The sequence below is a fragment of the Tachysurus fulvidraco genome, chromosome 1 (assembly GCF_022655615.1).
Source record: "Tachysurus fulvidraco isolate hzauxx_2018 chromosome 1, HZAU_PFXX_2.0, whole genome shotgun sequence".
Classification (NCBI taxonomy): Eukaryota; Metazoa; Chordata; class Actinopteri; order Siluriformes; family Bagridae; genus Tachysurus; species Tachysurus fulvidraco.
The window spans coordinates 30,849,611-30,864,735 of record NC_062518.1 but is presented as its reverse complement, the minus strand read 5'-3'; the positions used below and the strand labels follow the sequence as shown (position 1 = coordinate 30,864,735).

The 15,125-nt window shown below is 37.3% G+C and overlaps 1 protein-coding gene across 5 annotated transcripts; it reads right to left on the bottom strand.

The window, feature by feature from the left end:
- Window positions 1-1,009: 1,009 nt before the first annotated feature.
- On the bottom strand, window positions 1,010-14,869 carry ccdc149a (coiled-coil domain containing 149a). 5 transcript variants are annotated; one of them, XM_027176831.2, is made up of 13 exons: window positions 14,707-14,869; window positions 12,868-13,029; window positions 12,672-12,710; window positions 11,487-11,594; window positions 10,739-10,855; window positions 9,811-9,983; window positions 8,481-8,553; window positions 8,282-8,366; window positions 7,954-8,098; window positions 7,605-7,681; window positions 6,561-6,593; window positions 3,440-3,559; window positions 1,010-2,694 (listed from the first exon to the last, which is right to left on the bottom strand). In XM_027176831.2, the coding sequence occupies exons 1-13, from the start codon at window positions 14,818-14,820 to the stop codon at window positions 2,090-2,092; spliced, it is 1,851 nt and encodes a 616-aa protein (XP_027032632.2). In that variant the 5' UTR covers window positions 14,821-14,869; the 3' UTR covers window positions 1,010-2,089. The 5 variants fall into 5 exon arrangements, with proteins under 5 accessions (XP_027032632.2, XP_047657236.1, XP_047657239.1 ...); XM_047801280.1 differs by having other exon boundaries at window positions 3,440-3,556; XM_047801283.1 differs by lacking the exon at window positions 6,561-6,593.
- Window positions 14,870-15,125: the final 256 nt, after the last annotated feature.

The window sequence follows — 15,125 nt, the reverse complement described above, 5'->3', positions numbered from 1 at the left end:
ACTCAAACCCTCCTAAGAAAAGGCAAGTAGTCTCCCAGTGTTCCATGTGGCTAATTTCCCATAATCACTTGTGGGCTAGACTGGCACAGCAGTGGCTCTGTGCACAGCTTCAATAGAGCATAATCCAACCTGCCGTTCCACACAACCCGCCAACATGACACATCAGATACATCAGCTGGCGTGCTGCCTCACCCTAGCCTGGCTTCTCGAGAATTTCTGCCCATATGACTGAGAAAGAGTGTGGCAATGTGTATGTGTGAATATAGCACCGTGAGATCAAAAATAGAAAAGCCATGCCTTCTGCAGAATACACAATTGAGTTTTTGGCTTAGATCATGCCGTTTGCTCAGAAAAGCTGACTGCCAGCTGAGTCCATGGTGAGACGAAATATGTGTGTGTGTGTGTGTGTGTGTGTGTGTGTGTGTGTGTGTGTGTGTGTGTGTGTGTGTGTGTGTGTGCGTGTATGTGTGTGTGGACAACCTGAAAGGAACTGGGAAGTAGTAACTGAGTCCTGAAAATAAGCAAGCAAGAGGAAGCATAAGAGTAGAAGCTACTTCTTTGCAAGAGATATCAGTTGTTTTCAGGTTGTTGATATTGAAACGTACATAAGGGTGTCGATTCAAAAACACTGCTCTTGTGGTCTTCACAGAACATTAGCTACATCTACAGGGGATCTGGACGATTCTAATAAACCGGTGACACTGTATTGTCAAACACAAATCTGGAGTACAGACTACCTTCATATGGAAAGTTTGCATTACTATGTTGCCTATTTCTGAAATATGGGTTGCAATGGACGCATTTGCAAATCTTCGCAAACATGCACCAACAATAAATGGTTGAAATGATGATAAAAGCTTCTTGGCTCTTGATTTGACCAAGAGAATACAACTGACTAGGATTCAGAACTACCATTTCTCAATCAATCGGTTGTTAAGTGTGTCATGCATTCAAGTTACACATGCAGCACGGGTTCAAGAACAGAAAATGACGATATGAAATTAATGCGTGAAATTTTGAAAAAATATATATTGATATTTGATTAAACAGGCATACCACATCAGAGTATACATGTCATAAACAAAATATTTAACATGAACTTAATGCCAAGAGACTAAAAAAGAAAAGAAACCCTACATATCCCATCATAATTATCTCGTCTCTCCCGACAAAGAAAGCACAGTTCATTTTGCATTATAAGGCACATGCAGCAAAAAAGCAGAGTGCAGTCACAATCTACACTTGTAAACGTATAAATTAGTGTATAATTAGTTCTGCAAACAGCAATACCATCATGATTTGAAACAATTTGACAATGTTGGCAAATCATTTGTGATTCAAATGTAATTTGTGCAAGATCTGTGTGTGGTTCATTGAAAACTACATCATTTGTATTATACACACAAAGACTTGTCTGACCTTTTCTCAAAAATAAAGAATAAAGAAGTTAAAAGAAATAAACATATAACAGAAACGATAGGAAACAGAGAAGGTAGAAACTATATGGTATCAGCAATCAGGACAACAAAACTGTTACAACAGCAAGTTAACAATAACATTCAGTGCTGAAAGAGTTTCTTAGACTTGTTTTAAGACCCCTTTTACCACAATACTAAATTGACATAAAGTGTAAACACGTAAGATACTGAGCAGTTCATTGAGATCTTATTCTTGACTCTAGTGTGATGCAGTCTGTGATATACGTGCATTTATATAAAGTTCATTGTGAGCACACAAAGTATCCTGTTGTTGCTAATGTAGCCTACTGTAATTCAACATAAAAAGATGAACAGAACTAAAGCAAACCACAAAAACCACTACAACATGCACTAGTTTTATGTTGCAGGAATATTCCTGCATCTGGAAATATGGGAGTGAAGTATGCACACTTTACTTCACTTATAGCTGGATGCTGCAGGTTTCATATTTTATATTTGTATATCTTCAATGCCTGAGTGAGGTCATTGACTAAATATTAAGGCATTTTGATGGAAACTATGAAACATTCAGGGTAGCAAAGTAGAACTGAAAAATGTTTGCTCTACAGATATCATGTTATAAGTTATAAGAAACAGAATTTATTCAAAGTTTAAGCCACACTTTCACTGTGACAGCTATCCGTCTCTCCTGATTGATAGTCCAGATCCCACCTTGGTGTGAGAGATGTAGCTGGGGTAGGTTCTTTGGAAACAGACGAAAGACTTGAGAAGTTCTCTTCCAACATACCTTCAGGATCACTAGCTACATTTAAAATCTGTCTAAAATCATGACGCATAAAGTCATCTTGCTGGTTTTGGTCACAGATGCGCATTGAACTGAGATGTGGAGAATAATCAGAGCTATCGGATGCTGGAGAAGCCAGTGCCATTGCAGCATCTTCACCTTCCTCCACATTCAAACTGCTGTCCACCTCTACAACTTCCCCCTCCTCGACAACAGGATGCTGCTTTGTGACTGGCTGCATCTTGGCGACTGGCTCCACTTCTTCATCACATATGTGCTGGTCTGCCTGGCGCAGGATTTCCAGCCCACAAGACTGAGTCTCCTCCCTTTGCTCAAAGGTGACATGTGTCTCCACCTCATCTCCACCTCCATCTGGTTTGGGGCGGGAGTGAGGCCACACGTTCAGGAAGCTGTCATCGCCAGCTGTGTCTAGTTCCCATGGCAAAAACCCTCCACTTCCTGTCCTGTCATCTGAATCAGTCAGGGGAACAAAGAAGATTAATGGTCATTGTTTTAGTGCCATTGCTAATGAAGCAGTGCCCTGTGGGCTAATGTGTGCAATGTTGAAATGGTGGTAGGATCTCAACAACTCCAAGACAGCTCATCTTATAAAATTTATATCATCTTAAAATAAGAGTAATAGACCGTTATTAAGACAGATAGAGATAAATAAAAATTGACCTGTGAACAAACACGAAAGCAATTTTTAGAATAGTAGCCTTAATAGCAGAAATAGGTTTATTTACAGGAGTGCTTTCACACCAGCATATTAAAACAGCACTGTAATGTGAAGTCATCCATGTGGAGAAGCGATTGACAACCATTCTCTTGGATTACTGAGCCATGTCTGAATGCATGCAAGCAAAAGGTTAAACACTTTCACAGCTTTCTCGAGTGTGAGTGAAAAGAGAAACAGTTCACAATATGCCTGGCATCCATATTTATGGACCATCCCTTCTCCAAAGACGTTCCAAAAGTTGGTGAATGTCAGTGGGCGAGAATTTGCTAGCATTTGCAAAATGCCATGGCATTTGAAAAGGATCGGCCATTTAACCACCACAGTGATAATAGTGTGTGTGAAGCAGAGGTGCGCTCATGGAGACACATGCAGGACGAGATACAGAGAGTGATCAAGCTAATTATGGCTCTTTAGCCTTGAGTTGAGGGCACAATTAGAGAACAGTAGTTTCAGTTACACACAATTACACCCCCTCACCTGCAGGGGGCTGTGAATCAGTCAGCCGTTCACTGGGTACAGGCTGTAAGGGAAGGGCAAGAGAGGAGGGAGGTGTGGCACGCTGATTCTCATTCAACTTAATGTCATCTTTACCTCCTGCTGAACACCAAGACCAAAAGGGGAAAATAATGTTATCATTCAATTTTAAGAAAACTACTTTAGCAGTATGAATGGTTCAGAATTATTGAGGAAGATTCTATGATGATGAGATGGGATGAATAAAATCAAAATTGCACTATACAAGACAGGGGTGTTAGATCCCAAACTCAACCTCAGTAACCCTGACATTATCCTTACTACATCTAACTCTAAACCTCACAACAACAAACCCTCCTCAATACACAAATGCCTAACTTCAACCTAGGTTGCAAAAAACTAAAGACAATTTAGAAATGCCAATCAATACAAACTGGAACAAAATATACTAAACATACCCCCCACACACAAAGGAAGTGGCCACTCTGTCATCTGTCTTCATTAGTGCCAGCTGTATGCATCACAGTCTAAAGCCATATGCTGCTCACAGGCACACTTCCACTATAGAAGTGTGCCATCACAGATAGCAGTTGCTGGTGCTTACATGTTTGATCTGTCTTAAAACCACGTTCCTGGAAATGATATGTGAAATATTAAGACTACCAGGTCAAACAGCAAGTTGTGTAAGGATATATAGCATTTTGTCTATAGACATAAAAGTAATATATTTCTGAACAATGAGTGGCAAGAAAGGCTGTTAAAGCATACTTAATGCATACATAACTACATGTTAGATCTCTTTCTGTCTCTCACTGTTCATCCTCATCTCTGACCCACATATCCATACATAATAAATGTGGTTATTATTTTTCTAGTGGTGAATGAGTGATGCATAAAAAGCACCATGTTCAGCTCTCTTGGTTTGAAAAGGTCATTGATGTGATGTAGAAAGGCACCTCAGAACCAATTAAAAACTTGGGCTAATTTGGTATGCAGAGTAGGATGGACGCTTGGCACAGCCTGCTGCGCAAAGCGGAATGGATGGATGAGTGGCTATTCCCACCTGGCAGCTGCCCATCCATCCGTTCTCTCTCTGTCTCCCTGTGTCTGTCATTCTTTCTCTCTCTCTCACTCACACACACACACACACACACACACACACACACACACACACACACACACACACACACACACACACACACACACACGAGTTTGGACAGAACCCTCTCTCTCTCATATACACAAACTATGTACAAACGGATGCTATTCTTCACAATTATTACAACTTGTACGGCAGTAAAAGTGCCTGCACTATCCCATGCAAATGTGCACCTGCCCATCTTTTGTATGCATACAAAATGCAGGAAAGTGAAGTCACTGGTCTGAGCTCATATTTTCACATCACATGACCGTTAGTCTGTCATCATTCTAAACACAAACTGTCACCTAAAGAGACAATAACAGAGGATGAACTGACTGGAAAAATAGTTCACACTGGTTTATAAATGAACATTTCTATGCAGATGAATTGGCTGTGTTTCTGCACTATGAGCAGGTTGTGCTCTTAATATGTAATGAAATGCTGACATTTCCCATCCTCATGGTCACATTATTCCTCTATTTTCTCCCTGGCATTAACTGGTACAGGCTGTCTGTTTTTACAAGGCCGCTCACTTCCCTCCCTGCAGCATTTACCTTCGCAGGGCGAGCCGCGAGGCCCTCTGTCTCGTCTACAAATTCCACTAATAACAACACATTCCCCAAATGTGTTCGTAATGTGGGCAATCATTTTTTGTAATGGATGCTTGTCAGCTTTATGTGGTAGAAAGACAGTCTTATGACAGGCGAGCTGTGCTGGGCCACAGTGCATCGGATTTAGACTTAAAATGATGAAAGAGCTACACTGCCCTCTTGTGGATGGAGAATGGGAGCCTTGTCCTCCTCTATGACAGAACTGGTAACAGCATACAGTAGCAGTACAAATAAAATCTGGCATGCTTTGATAAACTTAGATAAAAGGTACTAGCATCAAATGCGGTTAGTTCCAAAGTGCAGTCAAATAAAACTATATTTAATGTTAATTCATTCATTCATTTTAAGTGTCCACATTATCCTGGTCAGTGAGACTATCCTGAGAATCCTTAGTGGGAACCCAGTATATTACAGAGCACCATACACTCATACATTTACATTATCTCTCATATCTTAGGGGTATTTCACATTACAGTTAACAGAAATACCCACTAGACCAAGATATTCCTCCCTTCTAAATATTAGATAATCAAAATTTACTAAAACAAAGAGCTGTTGTAATATCAAATTGCCAACTAACGATACATTTCAGACCTGTTCTTTCTTAGTTTGAATGTACTTTCAGTACTTTATAAATGCGTCATATCAAAAAATGCAGTGTGAAATAATCTAGAGTACATCTATTCCTAACGCACCACTGAACACATCTCTACACACTTTGGGACTGTCAGTGAATCAAAAATAAAGTTGAGTCCATTTTTTTCCCCTGAGGGATTCTTTGTCACTGGGCAGATGAACACACTGAGCTATTCCTATATCATCTCTATAACTGCATCATTACCTGTGCAGAACAAATCTGCCCACTTGAACATCATTTAACTTACTGGTAATGCCCATGGCCTCTACTTACACAAGGGAGTTAAAAACAAATGAGAATCTTTGATTTGCTGAGATTGGAATTATTTATTGGTCTAGGTAATTATAGTGGTAAAGTAGAGTTAAGGGTTCTATTTTGTTTATTTGCTGTTGATATTATGTGATGTATGCATGTGATTTCCCATTTATATTTTGATTCTAATAAATACCATAAGTACCACATAAATTTACAGTATCACAATAATAAACATAAACTATTTACTAAACTTTTCAGCTGTGATCATGACAATGATGTGGTTATTTGAGCAGAAAAGCATTATATCTGCATCATTAGGACTTGGGGTGTGAGCTCTGAAGACACACAGATGTCACATTAGGATGGAGTATTTATGGGAGGTGGTTAGGACAGAGAAATGAGAGGTGGATTAAGGAGCAGGTGCCCAGCATCCTGAGGACACGTGATAATGAAGCAAAAGCAAGAAGGACAGAAACATACTCCCTAATCCCACTGATATGTTGTAGGTCAGACCTTAACAAAGCAGCAAAGGAAAGGAGAGAAAACATAATAAATTTTATATCTGACATGATTTTCATACAGCAAAGCTTTGACATGCAAGCACTGCTCCATCTGGGATGAATACAGATTAAGGCATATACACTTACAGTACTGGCCACTTTATTACACATGATAATTTAAACAATACTCCAGATGGGTTTACACTGACGTGGTGGCCATAGTAACCTAAATAACCATGCAGAGAAGAAAGCCATGTCAGACCATGCAGCCTTTGAGGCAGATGGGCTGCAACAGCAGAAGACCATACTGGGTTCAACTCTTGTCAGGTAAGAACAGATGTATTTTAGAAAAACCATCATCAGGTCTGATAAATTTAGATTTCTTATACGGTAACATGTGATGGAAGATACAAATTTGGTCTCTGGATAATGGTTTCTGCCAAATGCCGTAAATGTAAATGTAAATGTGTCAACAGCATGAATCCATGGGGCCAACCTTGGACACTATGCAACCCAACAAATTACCTTATATATAATGGCTACTTCCAGCATGATTAGTAACCCTGATAGCAAGAATTGGGGTGTGTTAGAACAGAGATTTTAAGATCAAGAGTAAGTGTGTCTGAAAATCCTGCAGCAAATATTTAATGCATTTATGTCAGCCTGGACCAGAATCTCAAAGGTATTTTAATAACACCTTGTAGAATCCATGCCATGAAGAACTGTCGGCTGTTTGGAGAGTAATCTTACAAAGCATTTGTATGATGTCCCTAATAAAGTGGCCAGTTTGTGTAGATGGGACTGTTTTTCACCCAGATGTTAAAGTTTTGATAAAAGTGAGCAAGATACAGCCATACATATTTCATAACGTTGCTCTATTCATTGCTTGGACTGTGGCTTCGGATCTTCACAAACACATACACTGATAAATGTATTTGTATGTGTGGTGTTTTAGTTAAGATACAGCAACAAAAATAGAAGATGAAATGAGTGTAAAACTGGGTTATTAGAACATAGCACTGACCTGGTAAACTCCAAAGCCCAGATACCTCCAGAGTCTTCAATTTCTTCTCAAGCTCAGCAACCCGGTTCCCTAGAATCCTATTAAAGGAACATTAACACCAAAGCTGGAGAAGTCAGTTTCTAGACATCTACAGTATGCATTTTTAAGCATGACTTCACTCCAGAAATACTGTACTGTGCAAAAGTCAACAGCACCCTTATTTTTTAAAAATACAAAAGATGTTTATTATTTTCTGCATTACTGAGTCTATAGATCACACACACACACACACACACACACACACACACACACACACACACACACACACACACACACACACAAATCCACCACAGCACACACACACACATACCTGTTAGTCTGGCGTTGGTGCTGAATAACCATGTTCTTTTCATGAATAGTTTCCAGCAGTGCCATGGCCAGAGACTTTAGGTCAGAGAGGGACTGAGGCGTGACTGGAAGACCACATCCATTATCCTCCGACAATAAATCTTGCACTGCAAGAATTGAAAGTGTGTATGAAAGTGAATATGGGGAAATAAAGAATACACGGGAGACAGAAGAGAGCAATGTGATATAAAGATTTCCATTTAAAGACATTCCCAGAGCAAACTGAATAATTCACTAATTCATCACATCTTAGAAATGAAATATTCACTTCAGAGTTACTGTCCAGTTACCCTGTTTGGCAGAGAGCACACCAGTAAGTGCACTAGTGTTAGATTTGCCAGTTGTTTTCGAGCTCTTTCTCCGGTCCAGGGCATTCTGCAAACACAAATACACAAGTACGGAAGCAGCTTAGTAAACAGAAATTAATTGCATTTATTCAAAACTTAAACTAAACTTTTATCTATTAAATGCTTCATTTTTAATTCATACCTTGTATTTCATTATGTTTGTTTTCAGCAGACTGACTTCTTCTTGAACTTGTTTCAGCCTTTCATGCAAATACCTACATTTAAATGAGCAATGGCAATGTGAAATACTGAACCAAATTAAATTTGAATTGGAAAAAAAAAGGTTACAATACATATAAGATTGTTGACAACACTAGTAACACTGTATTATTGTTTATATTTTGTATAATATTATTGAATAATTATCAGGGACTATTATTGCCAACACTAATGAATATATGAAATAAATAAAAATAAATTGTAATTCTTGAAAAACTTTTCAATTGTTCTTAAGGACCTCTTTTATAGCATTTAAACATGTTGGCTGCACAAATGTAAAGGGAAGTCCCTCTGACATCCATTACCATGAGTAAAAAAAAAACTAAGAACCTCTAACCGAAAATAGACAGATTGGTGTTGATCTGCTTAAATCAAGTAATGGATATAAAATATATAAGAAGGAAAGAATAATATTTAGCAGCGTTTGTGCCATAAATAATTCAAATCATGTGCTGGTTTGATGAGACCAATATCAAAATGTTTGGTGATGCAGAAAAGAACTGCAAATGAGGAAAAGCTCCTAATAGCTCCTATAATATGATGGTGGATCAGTGAGGGTTTGACGCTGCTTTTTGGTTGGTGGTTTAGGAGCTCTTGATAATGGAATGATTCCAGCCTAAAATTTGGTTGCCACAAGGTTTAAACCTGGCCATCAAGAGAGATTTCAACAAGACATTGAGTCAAGCTTAAATGTTCTGCATGAAAGACTTGATGTTAAAGCAGCTAGTTCTACATTTAAATTTGCTTTACTGCCATGTAAATATCTGGTTCTGGGATTCAGGAATGAATACTTTAGGATTCCTATTTCTGGTTTTTAGCTTCTTACTGTACATAATCCTACCAAAGCAAACATACATTTTTGAGAGGTGGTAAGAAATTGCACTCTATTATTTATTGCCCAGAATAGTGACAAAAAAAATAAAATAAACCTTTTGCAAGTGCTTACAAAAAATCTAGGAATACAGGACCAATGCTACACAGATGAAAAAAATGAGTCTTAATTTAAAACTTTCTGTAGGCAATATTCATCAATTGCTTGATTTTGTTAATATAGATATTGTACTCTATACCTTGATTCAGTTTGTGCTTGAATTGAATATGATAGTATGAGTAATCAGTAGGAGGCTTTATAACATGTAATATATACATGTTATAATATATATAAAATATAATAACAGGTGTACATATGGCATGCTAATGTTTAGCCTGGATCACTATAAGAACTTGTAATGGTTACATAAACAGTGCCTGACCTGTTCTCCATGCAAAGAGCATCCACATCCACAATGCGTTTGCCTCCACCACCCAATACATGGTTGAGCTCGAGGTTGAGGCGATCAGCTTTCTCCTTGTATACAGTCCTTTCTGCCTTCACATCCTCTAATTCATCACTCACTGCCTTTAGGCAGTTCTCGAGTTCTTCTCTCTGAAACAGGGATAATATTGCACTGATGTCAGACACGTCCAGTGATGTACAGCTTGATTTTAATTCCAAATAATATGTACTGCTATTGCACATCTCAGCAGTCATGAAATTTAAAAGTGGCAGTTCAGAGGTAATGTATTAGGTCATGCCATGTTACATGTACCTGCACTACACTCTTATCGGCTAGATTAGTGTTATTACACTTAGTGCTGTCACATGTTGTATTAAAGTTATGCCGAATAGAGTGCTGCAGGAGTGGCTCATAAAACCATTTGCATTTCACAATCGTCCTGAAGTCCGTGGATTTTTGAAGGGGTTTTTGAGTAAATCCCTGAAATAAGGTCTGTGGTAAAGACATGCTCAAAATATTTTCACATTTTATTCTACATTTACATTTACAGCATTTGGCAGATGGCATTGTCCAGAGCAAGTTACATATTAATCTGATTTTATAAAATTAAAAAAAAAAAAAAATCTGTATTATCCCACTCATGATGTTTTTTTTTAAGCTTTTTTGTATCTTGAAAAAGGCATGTTGTTAACAAGTGGTTAAATGGGACTACAGAGCACATTAAAGGTCATCAGGCTGAACAGAAAAACATCATGTACAACTACCTTGTGTTTGTACATGCGCTTAAGCGAATAATTCCAACTCAAGCCTTTAAAATTGATTGTTTATAATCAGAAGCAAATAAAAATATACAATACAAGTGTTTGCCTTGAATTCATCTTTCTAGGCATCACTGACTCTTTACCTGCAATCCCACTTCCTCCAGCTGCCTGACCAGATCCTCACGCTCATGGGCTGGGAAGTGCCTGACCCCAACCTCATCATCCCCAAGCCTCTGTTTAGTGATTGTCATTCTCAAAAGCTGTAGAGGAAGCAGAAGTATCAGATTTTTACAGCAGATTTTGTAATTCAGCACATTAACTGTGATTTTGTTATCGATTGTATCACCACACAAGCCATGCCATACCCAAGTACCTTTTTTCCCCATGTACCATGAGAATCATGCCAGGATATATGCTAAAAATAGTGCAGTTCATCAACTGGTTAAAAACAAACATCATTTCTCTGGCTACTTTTCTACTGAACAGCAATCTTCATAAAAGTGAATGTGAATGACTGTCTAGGGTTCAAAAGATTTTCTGGTAGATTTAAGACAGCATGTCACAGTTTAATGTATATGATTTATTTTTATGTATTTGCCCACTGTATAATAATTCAGCTTTTTCTAGTTGGGGCAAATCCCTAGCTTTCAGTTCAGGTGATTTGCTTAGATAGAGTATAAAACAATAAACTGTGCACCCTGCCTAGTGTTTTACTTGCATACTGTACTTACTTGTACTATACTTGCACACTATTTCAGTCATGTTATTTTTGTGTTGTATTTTTAGCAACCTTATATAAAGTTTGTGCTCTATTTTCAATGATTCAAGAGCAGCAAACAGAGCCGTGTTGTTAGGTAGAAAAGTGTTATAAGGGTGTGTGTGGGTGTGTACCTTGTTGTCACCCTGAGCCTCAGTTAGTCTCTGAGTTAGCTCCTTCACCTCCTCTGCTAACTGCTTACTCCTGTCTCGTGAATCCCTCAACAGCTGTGCAAGATTTACCTAAAATAAATCAAGACAGAAAGGGGGGCAGAGAGAGAGAGAGAGAGAGAGAGAGAGAGAGAGAGAGAGAGAGAGAGAGAGAGAGAGAGAGAGAGAGAGAGATCATATATTGTCTGTGTGGAATATTATAGGCCTTTGAAAAGTAACGAACAAAGCATGACAGAGTGCTGGTACAGAAAAATAATCAATGACAGCTGTTGTCTGGTTACTGTTACCACCCCAGAGGTGATTATTTTAATATAATAGCTATATAGTCTTGTTTATAACACAAGAATTTGACTATATAACACACTATTACAATTTGTATGTAATAATAAACAAAACTTGAAATAGAATTTTACAAATGAACAGAACAAGCTACTTCCTGTTGTCACTTGTTTAATAAACAGCTATAGTTATTCTTTCCCTCACTAAGCTCTCTTTTGTTAGTCCCTTGAACTTAATAAGGCAAAACAAAATGCAGATAGTCATTTTACCAGGAAACTGAAGTAAAATATATTTCCTCAGAGCTAACTTCATATAAACAATTGCATGTTTTTGTTAATGTGTAGATATACAAAGTCCACTTTTAATTGTTACTGTGACCCTGCAGTAACTTTACTACAGTAACCCCTACTTTTCGCACCGCTGTTAGAGGAAAATTGTACCTTCTAACAAATCAGATTAGAGAATTTATCAGCTTTGTTTTGTGACTGTAGATTTGCCTACACAACATGGCATTTGCATTTTTCCAATCTGACACATCTTTCACTTCTCATTTCCTTTTAATAGCTCTAGGCTTGGATTTTATCCTGTTTTACTTCCAAATTCATTTGGATAAATTTGGCTGCATGTAAAAAATTTATAAAAACAGTTAACCAGTCTGTCTATATGATTCAAATGTATTATATCACAGCTTTGGTAATATTCACTCCATTATTGAAGGCCCAAGTGTTAAAGGTATCAAGTGTTCCCTTTTCCCAACACAGTACATGCAGCTCATCATATAATAATTGATTTAGGTGTTTCTGTGACTGGAACTGAGAAATCCTTTCTCTAAAATGACTCTGGTGGATATTCTATTGATCACAGTCCTACCTGGTTGCGTTTCTCTGGTGGTAACGTAGGATCTCCATCCTGAAACACAGAGTACAAGGGTAAGCAAAGCTCACAGTACAGTTCTAGCAACATTTATCATTTTATTCTTTAATGTTATATCATATTTCAGGGAATACTGTCTTCAACATAAATACTGCAAAAATTCCACTAGAGTAAGCATGCTTCAAGGACACACAATAAGTTCTCTGTATTTTTTCTTCAGGCCCTGATGTCTCTCACGCAGTTGATTGGCCATCAACTTGTATTGGTCTCTCTCCTGCTGGCATGTGTCCAACTCTTTGGACAGAATCAGTAGAGCCTCCTTCTTACTCTCCAGCTTACGCTTGCATATCAGAAACTGGAAATAAAAACAAACAAATAATTTATTTATGTACATTTATGTTACAGTTATGTTATAGTGAGGAATTCAGCAGTCAATCTTTTTGATATAGAGTATTCCAGATATGAACTTCCATGCAGATATAGAACTACACAGAACTCGAAGTTCAAGCTCAATTTTAATTTGACACTCCTGGAAAAGTAAATACTCCGCTTTGTTTGAGGGGAGGAGATAAGACTCAACCTGTTTCATTTTCTCAGTGCTGTACTTCCTGCTTACATAAAGCTATTCTGAATTACAAATGGATTGCCAGGATAGCAAACAGTAAAAATATCTGTTAAACACAATCCAAGAACAAAGAGCAAAGTTTATGTTTGATGCCTCATCCCAGATGACCAAATGCTGTGATCTGTTACATTTGGTGTCTGAACAGCATGCACTCACAATGCTATATGAAATAAGACCACAGCACTGTTTTTTTTTTTTACTCATTTTGCAATTGGACAACTCCATAAAATTAAAAGAATCTTTGAAACAGCTACATTTGGAGCATAATGTGGACCAATATAACAACTAAAAAAATAATAGTCCATTAGATACAGCTTTTGGCACAGAATTCAACTGACATAACTAAGGAAAACTCCAGTCCTCCGTATGAATAATAAAAAAATATATATTTTACCTTTTTACATAACAACAGTAGTTTATATTATTAAAAAAATTTGTCATTTTGTGTAGAACTTATACATACACACACACACACACACTATATATATATATATATATATATATATATATATATATATATATAAACCTTTTAGCAAATAGCATAATTGCTTTCATTGTCAAGATACACTTAATGTGCTTAATTATACTATAATAATAATACTTAATTATACTATAATAATAACTATAATAATAATACTTAATTATACTACAGCAATTTTCCAATAATTACATTTCAAAAATATAATTAAATTTCATATTTCATTAAGTTATACTTTTTAATCTATTTTTAATTAAATTGTTGAATAGTTTTCTGTAAGGGCAGATTCCTTGTGCTTTATATCATACATAACCGTGTGTCATATGTTTGGTTAGGTGCAGAATTTCCGTTTTTATTCTTTTTTACTTCCCAGTAGTGATATTTCTGTAGACAGGTCATTTGTGTTTATGTATGTTTGTGTCCTTGTCCTTGTTATCTTGTAATGTCTACAGCCGAGTGAAAGTCCTTGTATATCCTACACAAGTGTATTTGTCTAATAAAACTGGATACAGATCCTTATTCTAATGCTTTAAGAAACACAAGAAATCTCTTATTTTTCCTCAAATATATAATTTTGGCAACATATCGGGAGTAAATTAAATGGTAGGTAAAGGTTTAATATTATAAAGCATAAAAATGACATAACTGTAAACTGTAACTGTAACTGTAAACACACACACACACACACACACACACACACACACACACACACACACACACACACATTGTCTAATCTTGTCTAATCTAACCATGATGACCACATAGTAAATATATCATATCTATCCCGTTTTATATAGAATAATGTCTTGATGCTGCTTAATAAATAGATAAAGTAGATCATAAGTCTGTGCATGAAAACAGCTGTTTGTGGTTTACATCCTGTTCCATATGTTCTTAGTTACCACAGCAGCCTGATTGTAAACACTCACCTCGCTCACTAATCCTTGCCAATCACTTTCACTTCTTGTAGAAGAGCTCATTGTGGCAGCATTTACTGTCAGCTGATTAACGCATCCGCCATTTGATCTAGTAGCCAGCATCATGCAGCAACACCGTAAACCCACCTTGCGCTGGTTATTGTGGGGGAAGTTCCGCCTTCTCGCCGTTATTTACCGACTGTAAAGACGAGCAGCCAATAGTATTGCTGGGATTGTCACGTGGCAGATTCCACTCCAACCTGAACTACTGAGTCTGAACTACTGAATTCCGGCTCTTTTCAGTAGGAATGGGCGATACCACTATTCAGCAGATACTGAGCCATGTCAAATTGTTCATGTCATGTCAAAGTCATGTGAAAATAATTTTCAGATTTTTACTTTTTTTTTACGGTATATATTATTGTATACTT